This window comes from Panthera tigris, chromosome E2 (assembly GCF_018350195.1).
Source record: "Panthera tigris isolate Pti1 chromosome E2, P.tigris_Pti1_mat1.1, whole genome shotgun sequence".
NCBI classification, from domain to species: Eukaryota; Metazoa; Chordata; class Mammalia; order Carnivora; family Felidae; genus Panthera; species Panthera tigris.
The window spans coordinates 9,196,765-9,210,919 of NC_056674.1; the positions used below are offsets into that span (position 1 = coordinate 9,196,765).

At 63.1% G+C, this 14,155-nt stretch overlaps 3 protein-coding genes across 5 annotated transcripts in view; 1 reads left to right on the forward strand and 2 right to left on the reverse strand.

Moving 5' to 3' along the window:
* Positions 1 to 1,616: 1,616 nt before the first annotated feature.
* Positions 1,617 to 9,433, forward strand: FAM83E (family with sequence similarity 83 member E). Its single transcript, XM_042969419.1, has 5 exons — positions 1,617 to 2,090; positions 3,273 to 3,440; positions 3,776 to 3,900; positions 6,740 to 7,184; positions 8,587 to 9,433. Exons 1-5 carry the CDS (start codon positions 1,617 to 1,619, stop codon positions 8,860 to 8,862), a joined length of 1,488 nt encoding a protein of 495 aa, XP_042825353.1. The 3' UTR covers positions 8,863 to 9,433.
* On the reverse strand, positions 5,026 to 5,802 carry SPACA4 (sperm acrosome associated 4). Its single transcript, XM_007074121.3, has one exon. It carries the CDS (start codon positions 5,511 to 5,513, stop codon positions 5,133 to 5,135), a length of 381 nt encoding a protein of 126 aa, XP_007074183.1. The 5' UTR covers positions 5,514 to 5,802; the 3' UTR covers positions 5,026 to 5,132.
* A 180-nt stretch (positions 9,434 to 9,613) lies between the features above and the next one.
* The window catches only part of SULT2B1 (sulfotransferase family 2B member 1), a 31,166-nt gene continuing 26,624 nt past the window's right edge, over positions 9,614 to 14,155 (reverse strand). For all 3 annotated transcript variants that reach the window (XM_042969420.1, XM_042969422.1, XM_042969421.1), the window contains exons 6-7: positions 11,587 to 11,767; positions 9,614 to 9,827 (exon numbers count right to left, since the gene is read on the reverse strand). In XM_042969420.1, the coding sequence (XP_042825354.1) occupies positions 9,646 to 9,827; positions 11,587 to 11,767 (363 nt within the window). In that variant the 3' untranslated portion in view covers positions 9,614 to 9,645. The remainder of the gene's footprint in view (positions 9,828 to 11,586; positions 11,768 to 14,155) is intronic.

The window sequence follows — 14,155 nt, forward strand, 5'->3', positions numbered from 1 at the left end:
CACGGCCAAAGTCCCGCCCCCTCAGTGAGCCGGGTGACAGGTGTTTCCGCACCTGTTCCCTCCCCCGGATTAACCGCACCCGCCCCTCTAAACCTGAGCTCCTCCCGGGCTCGGCCTGGTGGGCAGGGTGTGGACCCGGAAATGCTGAGGGGGCGGGATCGCGGTGGGGGAGGGGTACGTGGGAACAGGTGAGTTGCTCCCCTTTAACCGAAGCTTGAGTCAGCTGGGGTCTGGCGGGCCCCTGGGCCCTGCGCCAGTGACCTGGTGAGTGTGTTCCCTGGGCTGGGGCCTTCCCGTACCCGCGCTCGGCCTTCCGCGGGGACCTGCATCGGGCCCTCCTCTGTGTTTACACAAGGGGCTGGGTTCCCCGGATCCCAGGCTAAAACCTGATGAATGAGGCGAGACAGCCGGAAGGACGGCAGAAATAGAGGCAGGAGGTCTCCAGACCCCTGTTCTGACCTCCGAAAAGGCAAGGCAAGGAGGGAAAGGGGATGGGGGTCCGGACACATGGGGGGAGCTCTGGATGGGCGAGAGGGAGTCCTGGTTTTATTCCTCTTTATCTTTGTAGGCCTGGTCGCTGTGGTCTGGAGGAGGGAAGCCGCCTGGGTGCCGTGATTGGAAGGAGGGGCCGCTGGTTTGCAGGGATCAGGGGTCCACAGCCCAAACGTTGGGTCAGGAGCCTCAAAGGAACAGCATGAGAGGGAGACAGGACAGGAGACAGAGTGGTCCTTGGCCAGGAATAAGTGGTTAGCTAGCAGGAGATAGCAGGATTCGGGTAGAAACCCCGGCAGGGCAGCTCGGCCAGGGATCAGCAGAGATCAGAGGGCAGCCCGAGAGCACTCTGGCTGGGAGACAGGCCGGCAGGGGCAGCCAATCCAAGGAACGGTGGTTGGTCAGGCCCTCCATCCAGATGGGCCGGTTCCATGGTGATGAAACCTCCTGGTGAGCGGATCCTCCGCTGGGGCAGCCCGAGTGGGTGTGAAACCCCAGGAGCAGGGTCCCCAGTCCAAGGAGACCGGTCTCGTTCCCTGGCTGGGTAAGGGGGATGCCCAGACTTGAGGCTGGAGCCCATTCTTCCCAAGCTGAGCGAGCAGGTCCAAAGGGGAGGTGCGTGGAATGATCCAGCCGTGAGAGCCGCTGAGCCAGCCGCGAGTTGTCAGGAAAAACAGATTCTGCGGGACGCGGCCAGGTGGTCAGATACGGACATTGTTGGAAGCAATCGATGCCTGCCAGATAATCCAAGGGAGAGCGTCAGTTAGACGCGCTATTGGTCAGGGGCACATAGGCAGCCCGCTCTGCCTTTAGTTGGGGACATTTGGGTGGTAGGAGACAGGCAGGCGGCCTGTCGCCTGGAGATGGTGGGGCAGTCGGCCGGCTCTCTGGCCAGGACAGGTGGGCCATCAGCTTGACCAAGACTGAGCCAGCAGACCGGTCATTTGGGGCATCGCGTGGCCAGCAGGCCGGAAGTTGTTGCGGGGCCGAGCATAGAGGAGGAGTTGAGGGGTCCCGTGGCCGCGTAGAATCTGCCTGGCAGGAGACCCCCAGATGGTCAGTGCCCCAGAGACGGCCAAACCCTCTGCCGCCCAGCCTCAAGGCCATCCCGCCCCAGCAGCCCCATGTCAGCCTCCCAGCTGGCAGCGCTGGAAGGAGCGGAGTCGGAGGCCGAGGGGTTGCCCTTGACCGAGGCCAGCCCCGGCTTCCTGTATTCCGAGGGCCAGCGGCTGGCGCTCGAGGCCCTGCTAAGCAAGGGCGCGGCGGCGTTCGAGGCCTGCGTGCAGCGAGAGGGGCTGCGGCCCTTCCTGAGCGGAGAAGAGCTGCGGAGTCTGGCGGCGGCGGCCGAAGACTGGACAGCGTCCAAGCAGCGGCCCGACAGGGCGGCAGAGGGAGCCACCGCCACCGATGGGGACTCGGGCAGCCTGACCTACTGGCCTGGACGGTCGGAGGAGCTGGTGCCCACGCTGCGGCTGGGCTGGCCGGAGGACCCGGCCTGGAAGGGAATCACCCGGGTGCAGCTGTTCACCCAGCCACCCGACGAGGGCCACCCGCCCCTCAAGGAGCTGGTGCGCCAGGAAATCCAGGCCGCCCGCAAGGTGGGGGCTCGGGGGGCCCGGTGTCCACTCCCCAGACCCGCGCGTCCTCACACGCCAGCTCCCGCTCCTGGGAGTGCACGTCCCCTAGGGCCCATGGCATCTTGGCCATGCCCTCCTGGGACTTGTGGGTCCACATGGCTCCGCCCCGATGACTCAGGTGTCCGTATCCCTCAGACCTCCTCCTCACCCTCTCTCCTGGGTACCCCTAGGCATCCACGATCCTTGGGACTTAACTATAACCCCCTGGCTCAGTCACCTACTCCACCCCAGATTCCCCCCTGCAGCCCCCCCTAGGTAGCCTACTCTTTTTTTTTAATATATATTTTATTTTTAAGAGAGAGAGTGAGCAGGGGAGGGGCAGAGAGAGAGAAAGAGAGAGAGACAGAGGACCCAAAGCAGGCTCTGTGCAGACAGCAGTGAGCCCGATTCGGGGCCCGAACTCACGAGCCGTGACGTCATGACCTGAGCCCAAGTCACAGGCTCAACCACCCAGGCGCCCCTAGCCTGGTCTTTGTGCCTGCCGGCTCCCACATTTAAGTGCTTTGCACGGGTTAACATTTAATGACCCTCAGGAGGGTCCTGTGAGGTTGGGACGCATTTTAACCAAGTGAGGAGATGGGGAAACTGAGGCACGGGAGGTTAAGTGTCTTCACCGGTAAGTGGCCGAGCGGGGATTTGAACCAAGGAGTCCTGGCCAGTGATCAGGAGTCATCACTGCTACGTATTTCCAGGTGCTCAGCACCCCAGTCCCCAGGGGATCTCTGGGTATCCAGGGCACCCCCAAGGACCCAGCTGTGCAGTCGGCCACAGGTGCCCTGCCCGGGCATCCAGCCCACTGAGCCCTGGAGTGGGGGGGGGAGGCACCATGCAGTGTGTCACAGCTCAGGGGACATCATTCACCACTGCAGCTGTGATTAGGATGACAGTTTTCCAGTCATTTCCACTCGGCCTCCAGGGAAGCCAGGCTTTTCCTCATCCACGTGTAGGCGCTGTATGAGCAGGAGTGTGGGTCTGGGGGGAGGGGGTGGTCTCTCCCGCAGTCCCCTGAACATCCCGCGGAAGCCAGGCCCTTCAACTCCCACCCCCAGAGCACCTCACGCCCCAGGGCCCCGCCCCCCACTCCCAAATGTCCCCGGAGCTCCAGGCTCCATCCACAGCCCTTTTCCCCACCCCTCCCCCCAGCTAGTGGCCGTGGTCATGGACATCTTCACCGACCCAGACCTGCTCTCGGACCTGTTAGACGCCGCCACACGCCGCTGGGTGCCTGTCTACCTCCTCCTGGACCGCCAGCAGCTGCCTGCCTTCCTGACGCTGGCCCAGCAGCTGGGGGTGAACCCCTGGGCCACTGAGGTAGGAGCCCGGCGGGGGGGGGGACCAAGTCGCCATCCTCCTGGCGCAGAGGCAGCGGGGGCAGATCCTTCCACAGGGTCCTAGCTCATCGAGGCAGATGCCAGCTGAGAGGGTCTGCTGAGACCTGATGCCCGAGGCATTGGGGGAATCAGGGGCGGGCTTTCCCACACGGTCCCCCTGAGTTAGGGGTACCTCCAAGAGACCCCCCCAAGGCCGGATATTGGTAACTCTGGGGAAGCTGGGACAGAGTCCTAAGCAGGGGACTCCCAGGCCCTGCGCGGTGAGCAGAGGCGTGCGAGGTGGGCCTGAGCAGGGGCGTGCCCCCTCCGTCCCAGAACCTGGATATCCGGGTCGTGCGAGGCTGCAGTTTCCAGAGCCGCTGGCGACGGCAGGTGAGTGGCAACGTGCGTGAGAAATTTGTGCTGCTGGACGGCGAGAGGGTCATCTCCGGATCCTACAGGTACGGCTGCCCCTCGTGATGCCACTCGGTGTCCTGTCCCCATCTCCCAGTGTGCTCAGAGAGCAGCTGGCGTCCCTTTGACCAGCCTAGCCTCGCTTTCCTGGTCTGTGAAATGGGTCGAAACACCCTTGCTGGTAGAGGAGGTACGGCGGGGGGGGGGGGTGGGGGGGGGTACAACCAGCTGGGGGTGGAGCCAGGCCTGCCCAGGGGGCCGGCTTAGTGGGGGAGGGTCCTCTCTTTAATCCTGGGTCTCCTCATCTGGAAAGCGGGGCCTGGCAGTTTGTGTGTGGGTTTCCAAACCAGGAGGACCTGGCTTGGGGTCCTAGCTCCGCCCTGAGTGAGTTGACTCCGCCCCTCTAAGCATCTATTTAAAAAAAAAAAAAAAAGAAAAGAAAACAGCCGGTGTGCAAAGGGCCTGGCCCTCGGGCTGGTCCGTGACCCTCCTCTCTCCTGTCTTTGGGATCTGACCCGACCCTGGATCCTGGCTCCTCGACCTCTTAGCTCGGTGACACTGAGCTCTGTGCCTCCCCTGCTCTGAACCTCAGTTTCCCCATCGGGAAGGTGTGAATAATCACAGCACACAATAATCTGCCTGCGTCGGAATCAAAACGCGGATCTCGGGGCCCCGCCCCCATTCAGCCGGCCTGGGATGGGACCTGAGAAGCAGCATTCCTGGCAAGCTCCTCCCGCTGATTACCCATGCTGCCCGTCCGAGGAACCCATTCTGGGACCCGCCACTGTGGAGACTGGGACCTTTCGGAAAGAATCCACCTTCCCGGCTTGGCCTGGGGGGATTCAACGAGATCACAGTGCCTTGGCACGTCACATCAGCCGCCTTCCGTAAACATCAGCTGTCATTTATTATTGTCATTATTCGGGGTTTTTTGGTTTCGTTTTGTTTTGTTTTGAACCCTATTTCATCGACTCTAAGGTGCCACCGATGAAAAGCAGCATCCTGATCAAAACGCGAAAAGAGATGCGTCTTAGAACCAATGAAATGCAGTAGGGGGACAGTCAAACCCACCGAGCGTGGCTCCCCGCCACCAAATCAGGTCTGAGGACGCTTCGCCGAGCCCCCGGGTCCGGGTGGACGGCCCTAGAACGGATGAGGCCAGGGCCACGAGAGGTTGTCCAGGGCCTCTGGCCATTTAATGAGGGGGAGGGGTGGAGGCAGGAGGCTCGGGGAGCAGCGAGGCCGGGAGACCAGTCCCAGGCCCTGCCCTTCAGGTCGGTCACAGCAAATGTGGGAACAGCAGCAGGCCCAGGGCCAGGCCGGCGGCGGTGACCCCTTCCAGCTGGCCGCTTTCGGGACCGGGGGCCCTGTTACACATGTGGCCGGAGCAGCAGGTGGTGGTGAGGGTGTAGGTGACGCCCATGTAGGTGACGGGCTCCTCGTGGCCGCAGGAAGTGGACTGCACGCAGCCTTTGTTGATGATGAGGCCGAGCCCCGGGGCCACCCCATGGCCCGTGAAACAGTCCTCGTCTTCGCCACAGCGCATGTGGGTCCCGGGGCACTGCGTGGAGTCGGTCAGCTCACAGAACACACAGTCCTTGGCGCCCGTGGCACCCGGGGGCAGAGCCATCGCCAGAAGCAGCAGCCAGCCGGGGACCATGGTGGCCTGGCGGCGGTGACGGTGCCCAAGCCAGGCCGTGGGCTTCCTGGGCCTCCCGGAAGCGCTGAATGAGGATCCCGAGTCCCCCCACCCGCGACTTTCGCCCCTGGGCTGGCCTCCCGGGGTCAGCACTTGGAGTGTCCTCGGTTCCCAACGCTCCGTGTCAGTCTCAGGAGCTCCGTCGTGACCGCGGCTCTCGAGCGCTTGGGTCTCAGAAGATCCCCGGGACGGAGACAAGCCAGCGGGCGCGATCCGACGGGCGTCTCTGTGCAGCGGAATGGGGTGACCTCACAGACCCCTCAGGGTTCCCACTGGCCGCTCCAGGGGTGAGGTCACAGATGGGGGGAGGGGTGTCACAATCTGAGGGCAGGACGGCCCCCTGACCTGCCAGGGAGCGAGGGAGGACACTGCCACCCTGCCAAGGTAAGGACGATCGGACCCACGCTCGCCATCCTGGGGGCTGAGTCGTCGCTCTCTGGGCGCTGGGTGCTGTGCCCGCTGAGGCGCACGAGACACAGCCCCCAGTGAGCCCATTTTCCAGATGGGCAAACCAAGGCTCAGGAAGGGAAAGCGACGTGTCCAAGGTCCCCTGGGCCAGGATTGCAGCCTAGGTTCGTGTGATTCCAAAGAGGGCATTTACTGAGCACCTGCTATGCGCCAAGGCCTGAGCCAGATGCTTTGAACGCCACCATCGTGACAACAGGGGCGATGGGGACACCGCTGACCACAGCCAGCAGGCTTTTAGTGCTGGCCACCGTGCCCGGGGCTCAACCCCCTGTTCCCTCGTTCCAGTCTCCCTACATTCGAGCTCCGTATGACAGACGAGCAGACGGGCACGGAGCAGCCACACAGCAAGTGCTTGACAAATGGCGGTCGTTATATGGGAAGCAGCCGAGCCCGACAACAGGACTTGTGGAGTCCGAAAACACATCCCATCTCTTTCCGGATGGGGAAACCGAGGCACTGATGCAGCCTTGGTTGGGGAGGGGGCAGAGTCCCTTAAGATAATTTAAGTGTCTTAACTCACGTAGCGGTCACGTCAACCCTCTGGGTAGGTACGTGAGTCGTTCCCATTCTACGGAGGGGGATGTCGGGGCCAGAGAGGTTGCAGGATTTGCTTGAGGTCACACAGCCTGCCCTGGGACCAGGTGGGGGCTGGTAATGGAGTCCGGGCGGGGCCCGTGGGGCTGCACGGAGAGCCTGACCCCTCCCTGCATGCCCCCCAGCTTCACGTGGAGCGACTCCCGCCTGCACCGAGGCCTGGTGACCCTGTTGACCGGCGAGATTGCTGCCGCCTTCAGCCGAGAGTTCCGGACACTGTATGCGGCCTCCTGGCCACTCCCGTCCGCGCCCACCTCGGGCCCCTTCGTCAGCATTGTGGGGGGGCTGCAGCTGGCCCACAACCCCCACCGTGTGGCCCGCCGCCGCTCTGTGGCCCCCGTGTCACCGCCACCACCAGATGGCCCGCTGGCCCAACGCTTGGCCGCCTGCCGAGTCTTTGACGGGGACAGGCAGGAGACCCCGGCCGCCCCAGGGCCGGCGCTGAGCGACATCCTGAGGAGCGTCCGGCGCGCCCGGACCCCCAGCGGCCCCCCGGCCCGGCCCAGCCACTCCCTGTGGGACCTGAGCCGCCTGTCGCAGCTGTCCGGCTCCAGCGACGGTGACAACGAGGTGAGACCTGGCGGGTGGCCTGAGAGAGAACAGGAATAGCTGGAAAAGGATGGAGGCAACCAGGGCCGAGTTCCAAACTCTCCCTGGTGCCTCAGTTTCCCTCATCTGTGAAATGGGTGGGTCCAGAGCTGTAGTAACACCCACCTCAGAGGGGTGTGGACCTACTGCGTGCCAGGCAGGGGTGAGCACTGGGCGGCCTGGGGCAGAGATTCCGGGAGCCACCCTGGGTGCAAATCCGGGCACGACATGCCAATTGTGAGAGCCGGGGGCGGAGGCAGAAATTTGCCTGAACCTCCATGTTCTCGTCTAGCAAATGGGCCCAGCAGTGGTCCCCACGCTCAGTTCGGCGGGAGGGAGTCAGTGAGGGGCGGATGAACTAGAACAATCATCATTCCGGTAAATCCGCGAAGTGGAATTTATTTTTATTGAGTTCGTGGCCTCACCTCACCCCAGGTCAGTGAGCTACTAGTCTTCTCACGTTCATTGTTACAGAGGGGTAAGCTGAGGCCCAGAGAGGTCAAGTAACTTGCCCAGAGTTCCAAGCAACCATCTTTTGGGGGCACCTTGCCACACGCCGGGCGCTTTCCCAGGGGTGGCTAGATGGGTCCTTTGCCACAACCCTCTGACGGGGGGAGGGGGGAATGTTATTACAACTCTGCACCCGCCCATTTCGCAGATGAGGAAACCGAGGCACCAGGGAGAGATTGGAACTCGGCCCTGGTTGCCTCCCGGGTGAAGCTTTTAAATGCTCTGCCCCTGGCTTCCCAGATTCGAGTGTCGTGGGGGTGCTGGGGAGGGGATTTGGGGAGCTCTGAGGGGGTCTTGGCGCCCCCCCCCCCAGCTGCTTAGACACCGGGGTCCCAACACAGCCTACACTAACTCTCTGGGATCCTGGGTGGGGAGCCTCAGTGCCCCCAGCTGTAAAGTGGGCTGTCGAGAGGGTAAGAGCGGAGCCGGGATGGGGAGGGGGGGACAAACAGGCAGAACTGGGGCGCAGTTTCTCCGCGAGCTGTGCGCCCCCGTCAGGCTCAGTTTTCCCATCCGCCAAGTGGGAGCTAGTGGGGACCTTTTCGGAGGGGGAGGGAGAAATGTCCCAGGAATCCCCTCCCTCCCCCGTTTCCGGTCCAGGGGAGAGGTGGGGATGGGCACAGCAGGGGCAAGGTCCTCGCCTCCACCCGGTCCTGAGCCACCCTCACCCAGCATCACCTCCCTCGGCAAATATTTACTCCCCCCAGGCAGCTGCTGGCAGCTTCCTGATTCTCCTCAAGTGCAGACTTGCAGGGGGGGATCACGGCTCCCGGGGGGGCCCCCCACCCCGAGGCCTCCCTGCACACACACGCCTCCCCTTGCCTGGACTCGGCCCCCAGCACCTTCTCTCACCTCCCTGTCTTTCCCTCCACAGCTCAAGAAATCCTGGGGTTCCAAGGACACCCCCGCGAAGGCCCTGATGAGGCAGCGGGGCATGGGAGGGGCCCCCTGGGGTGAGACAGAACCCCGTCCTCCGGGCCGGTCCCAGCCCCCAGGCGGCCCCCTCCCCGTCCTCCCTGCCCGCCGCCTCCGCCATCTGTCCCCGACCAGAAGGAGGTTTGCTGAGGATGCAACCTCCAAGCCGCGGGAGCCCCGAGGCACCCAGCAGCCAGACTGGGCTGCCCAGGCGGGACTCGGGGGGCGACCCTGACGGGAGCCAAAGCCACCCTGGACGGGCCTGTCGACGGTCACCTCCCAGCCCCCCCGGCCCCCGTCCGTGTTGTGCCTTGGACAAGGCTTCTGGCCTCGGTGTCCGGGAAGCGGCAGGGATGTTTCCCCCTTTGTTCTAGAACTCGGGCAAGCCCAGTGCCCAGTCTAGATGCCAGTGTCGCAGTTCAGAAAATGGGCAGAAAGTCTCGACCCGCTGGCATCCCGGGACAGGGCATATCCAATTGAGGCCAGGCAGGAACTCGTCTGAGGACGGGCCTGGCCGAGTGGCCCCCGAGCCGGCATCGCGTGGGGGCGAAGGTGGGGCGTCCCTGGGACAGGGTGGGGAGCCTCCTGGATCTATCAGGCTCCGGAGCTGTGGGTAAACTGAGCTTAGAGGAGGAGAGGAGAGAATCCAGTCCAGGGAGTGGGGCTTAATAATGAGGGACAGGAAATTGGTGGGGACCCCTGCTGGGGGACCGGTCAGGGCCCTGGGACTGTTTTCTGGGTGCCAAGGGGCGAGTTGTTGGGGCTCCCTTTACCTCTGCTCAAAATAAAGCTGCTTTATGCCAGAATCCTGCATTTTCACAGCCTAGCCGCAGACCCAGGAGTCCAGTCCTGGGCCCCTCCTCCCTCAGACTCCCTGGGGGAGCCAGGCGCCCAGCGTGGGGGTCCCCCCACCGCGGCGGCCTCCTCCCCTCGCGCGCCCCCTGCCGGCCGTCCCCCGGCGCGCCGCCTCCGGAGCGCATCGAGAGTCGGGGCAGGAGCGATGCGTTTATTCTCAAGGTCACAGGTCCGGGGGGTGCTCGGAGGCCTGGGCTGGGGTGGGGCTGGGATCGGGATCCGGGCTGGCGTCCTCGGGGTCGTCCCAGGGGAAGGTGGGCAGCCCCCGCATCTGCTCCCGGTAGACGCGGTCGAAGGCTTCGCTCTGTGCCACCGTGAAGTGGTTCTTCCAGTCGCCGCACACCCCTGGAGGGGAGGGAGGGGCGGCGAGGTGAGGCCCGGCGGGGACATCCCCCGCGCCCCACATCCCAGCACCCTCTTGCCCACCTCCGGGCCTTGGCCAGGAGCACCTCCCCGCTCTTGCCCTTTCACCTCCTACTGATGGCTGCCTCGCACGCTGGCCTCCAGTCACCTGGCCAGACCCCTGGGCGCCCGTTTTGCCCCCTCCTTCCCCCTGGCTCCCCCCCTACCCTGCCTCTCCTTTCAGTAGACCTGTCGCCTTCCTCCTCCAGCTTTACCCCCTGACCCCTTAAATCGCTCTGCCCAGAACCTCCCCCTCCCGCTCCAGCATTCCTGGCTCCCTGTCCCTAACCTCCCTGGCTGGAAAAGGGCATCCTCACTCCGGGGCTCCTGCAACACCCAGGCTACCTCCGTGATGGCTCTGCCATTGGGAATGTACCCACAAGCCCGTGCCAGGGAACGCGCGGAAGGGTGGCCCTGGCTTCCTCGGTTTCCCTCCTTAACCCTCGTGGCGACCCAGCAGGCGAGGGGCGTGACCTCTGCCCCTTCCAGGGGCCCAGGCGGGCGCAGGCCCCCCCCCCCCCCGGGGGCGGCCTCGAGCTTCTCACCTGGGGCCAATGTCATTTGGATGGCAGTATTTTGAATTACATGACGCCCCCTAGTGAAGGGTAGGGGTGGGGCTCCCTGTGATAGGCTGAGTAATCACCCCCCCCCCCCAAGATGTCCACGTCCTGGTCTTTGGAACCTATGAATATGTGACCTTACAAGAGGGACTTTGCAAGCGTCGTTGGTTAAGGATGGAGGTTTATCCAGGCAGACCCACAAGGGTCCCTATAAGAAGAGGGGGAGGGGCCCCCGGGGGGAGGGGGAGGGTGGCTCCGGCAGGTTGAGTGTCCAGACTCTTGATCTGGGCTCAGGACACGATCTCATGGTTTGTGAGTTCGAGCCTTCGAGCCCCCCCCCCCCCCCCCCCCCCGCGCCATGGACGGCGCGGAGCCTGCTTCGGATTCTCTCTCTCTCTCTCTCTCTCTCTCTCTCTCTCTCTCTCTCTCGGTCTCTCTCTGCCCCTCCCCCGCTTGCTCCCTCTTGGTCTCTCTCAAAACAAACAAACATAGGGAGAAAAAGCAAAAGAAAAAGAGGCGGGAGGCTTAGAGTCTGGGATCGGAAGACCGCCACCCTTCTGATCGGAAGACCGGTGAGGGGCGAGGAGCCCAGCAGTCCGTGTGGGGCTGGAAACGGAAAAGGCAGGGAACAGATTCTCCCCCCTGGAGCCTCCAGAAGGACCCGTCCCTCTGACGCTTTTGATTTTAACCCAGGGACACTGACTTGGGACTTCTGACCCAACCCCATAAACGTGGGTTGTGTTAAGCCGCTAAGTTTGTGGTCTTGTAGCAGGAATAGGAACGAGGACACTCCCTCCCCCCCTTCCCGTAATCCGAGCGCTTGAAGGTTTCTGGGCTGAACCTTAACACTAAGAACAATTCGATTCGCTAAGACTCTATATAGCCTCAGGACGGTTCAGTCCCGGCTGTGGCCTTGGACAGGGCCGTTTTGTCACCGTTTGGAGCTCTCTGGATGCCGGGCCCTGTGCTAAGCCCTGGGGGGGGCGGGGGGGGTCCCTCGTGACCTTGTGAAGGCGGTGCTGCTCAGAGTGACCCCACGTTTCAGCTCGGAAAACCGAGGCCCAGAGAGGTGACCTGACCGCCCCAAGGTGCACAGCCAGGCGGTGGCTGGGTGAGCCTTGGAACCCCAGAGCCCCCCGCACCTTTCCGGAGGAAGGCGCCGTGGCGTTGGTCCAGCAGGCTGGGGGGCAGCAGAGTGAAGTTGGACATGGCGTTGGCCTTCATGGCGCCGAAAGCCGAGTGTGCCACGACGGAGTCCAGCGCCTCCTTGCCCAGCGGCCGGCCCAAAAACTGGCATATGTCCTGCAGGGAGCTGCGGAGGTCCTGCGGGGGCCGGGGAGGGGGGGTCAGGGAGGCCGGGCGGAGGGAGGGGACCCCAGGCAAGGAAGGAGCACCAGACCCAGAATCTGGATGTCTGAGTCCCCGACCCAGAGCCGTCTGGGTGGCTCTGCTGCTTTGCCTCAGTTTCCCCACCACCAAGCCGAGGGATGGGGCGATGGCTTCCGAGAGTTTTCGCAGGCTGGGGGTTTCGGAGGGTTCCGTGGGTGGGAGGGAAGGGGCAGAGCCGGGGCAGAGGTCAGTTGGGCAGCTGGTGCACAATCACCCCTCACTCAGGCTAGAAGTGGGGGTCAGCCTGTCTGTGCCCCAGATCTGCACCTCCCCCCGGGTGCCCATCCAGGAAGAGCAGCCTCACTCACTGGGTCACAGGACCAGATTCCCAGCCCGGCCTCCCCTCTCTTACTCCCCCTCCCCCCACACCCCTGTCAGTCTCCCTCTGCTCATCCCCTCCTCTGTTCTCGGCGCCCTTGCACTGGGCCTGCCTTGTCCTCTCCCCATGGACTCGTGACTCGGCCTCCTCCCTGGCCTCCCTGCCTCCAGGCGCCCACACCCAAAGCTGCTCCCGGCCCCCCTGTGGCTCCCCAGTGCCCTGGGACAGGAGTCCCGGCCCCCAGGCCTGGCTTTCAAGGACAGAAGTGGTCTGGCCTGGCCTGGCCTGGCCTCTAATTCCAGAACTTAACCATTCCCTGCATTTTCCTCCCTGCAGCCTTGGCGGGGGGGTGGCCGAGAATGCCCCCTGGCACCCTCCTCCACCAGGCAAACTTCCCCACCCAGATACAGCTCAAACATCACCCTCCTCCTGGCAACAATCGATCGTTCAGGCCACGTGGATTGAGGGGCGCCTGGGGGGCTCAGTCCGTTGAGCGTCCGACTTCGGCTCAGGTCACGATCTCACCGTCCACGGGTTTGAGCCCCACATCTGTGCTGTCAGCACAGAGCGCAGTTTGCAACTTCTGTCTCCCTCTCTCTCTCTCTGCCCCTCACCCTCTCTCTCTCTCTCTCTCTCTCTCGTATATCTGTGCCAAGCCCGCCAATAGCCTTGCAGACAGGTGTCATTACCCCGGTCAGTAAATGGAGGCCCAGAGAGGGGAAGACACTCGTCCAGGGTCACACAGCTAGGGAGGAACTCAGATTTCCGTGCCCGAAGCCCACGCTTCCCTCCTCTGTCTCGCCGCCTTCCCTGATACTTAGTGCCCAGGACAGTTAGCCTTCTCGTCAGCGCCGCCAGCCCCACGGCTCCGGTTTTCCAGGCCATTCCTGGTTTCGCAACCCTACATCCCTTTATCTTCTTGAACCACCGGCGTGTCCCAGAAATTCTAACACGCCAGGGGCAGCCCAGAAGCTCTGCCAGGCTGCATGGCCCAGTTTTTGGCTTTGGAGGAAAACGCTCGATGAAACAAAACAAAACAAAACAAAGCGGGGGTGGGGGGTGGGGGAGGGGATGGGGTGTGGCGGTTAACGCCGGACATCTTGTCTGGACCTTTCCACCAAAAGACGTTTACCGGGGTGGGCAAAAGACTCAGGCAGGTTGTCAAGTGTCCCCCAGCTTCCTCCTCCATAAAACGGGGGTACTAACAATATCGGGGTGCACCCTACACAATTATATTTTTCGCAGATCCAAACGGGTCCGATATGGGCAGCTGTAGGTGGTTCCAGCTAATCTGTGACTCGCCTGTCCACACGCTGAGGATTGAGGTGTTTGGTGCGTGGTATTCTCGTTCTTGCCGATCCCACGGGTCCTGCCTCGGGACCTAGTCGCTTTTACTTTGCGCACTATATTAACACTTTGGTGTACCTTGTCGGATGGTCGTGCTATGCCGGGGGCTCCCTACGGCGGCTCACGCAACCTCACGAGCTGGCATTTTCCCACCCATTTTAAGGATGGGACGTCTGAGGCTCTGAGAGATTTGGGGGGACGTTATCTGCTTTGTCGGACACAAACACTCAGGTGCTTCCCCCTCCAAAAAGTACCGACAGAAAGCACCCCCCCCCCAAAAAAAATACATGAGGAGCGCCTGGGTGGCTCAGTCGGTTAAGCGTCCGACTCCCGTCTGACGGTTCGGGAGTTCGAGCCCCGCATCGGGCTCTGTGTTGACAGCTCGGAGCCTGGAGCCTGCTTCCCATTCTGCGTCTCCCCCTCTCTCCACCCACCCCCCGCCAAATAAAATAAAATCCATGATGTGTACATACAAGAAGGAAATGGAGCTCACTCCCCACGCGCCATGGTTCCGTGCTTTTCCTACCGCCTCGCCTGCTCACGGCCCACCCCTGGCTCCCACCTCCTCAGAGAAAAGCCAAGGTCCTTGCTGTGTCTCCCACCCCCACCCCTACCCCCACTCAGGCGGCTCTGGCCACATCCTTCTTTGCTCCCCT

What these genes read in the sequence shown, in the direction of transcription:
- SPACA4 (XM_007074121.3), bottom strand. Translation starts at nt 5,513, where the DNA reads ATGGTCCCCGGCTGGCTGCTGCTTCTGGCGATGGCTCTGCCCCCGGGT.
- FAM83E (XM_042969419.1), top strand. Translation starts at nt 1,617, where the DNA reads ATGTCAGCCTCCCAGCTGGCAGCGCTGGAAGGAGCGGAGTCGGAGGCC. An exon ending in GTCATCTCCGGATCCTACAG is followed by an intron (nt 3,901 to 6,739) that starts GTACGGCTGCCC and finishes CATGCCCCCCAG; the next exon opens with CTTCACGTGGAGCGACTCCC. An exon ending in CCAGCGACGGTGACAACGAG is followed by an intron (nt 7,185 to 8,586) that starts GTGAGACCTGGC and finishes TTCCCTCCACAG; the next exon opens with CTCAAGAAATCCTGGGGTTC.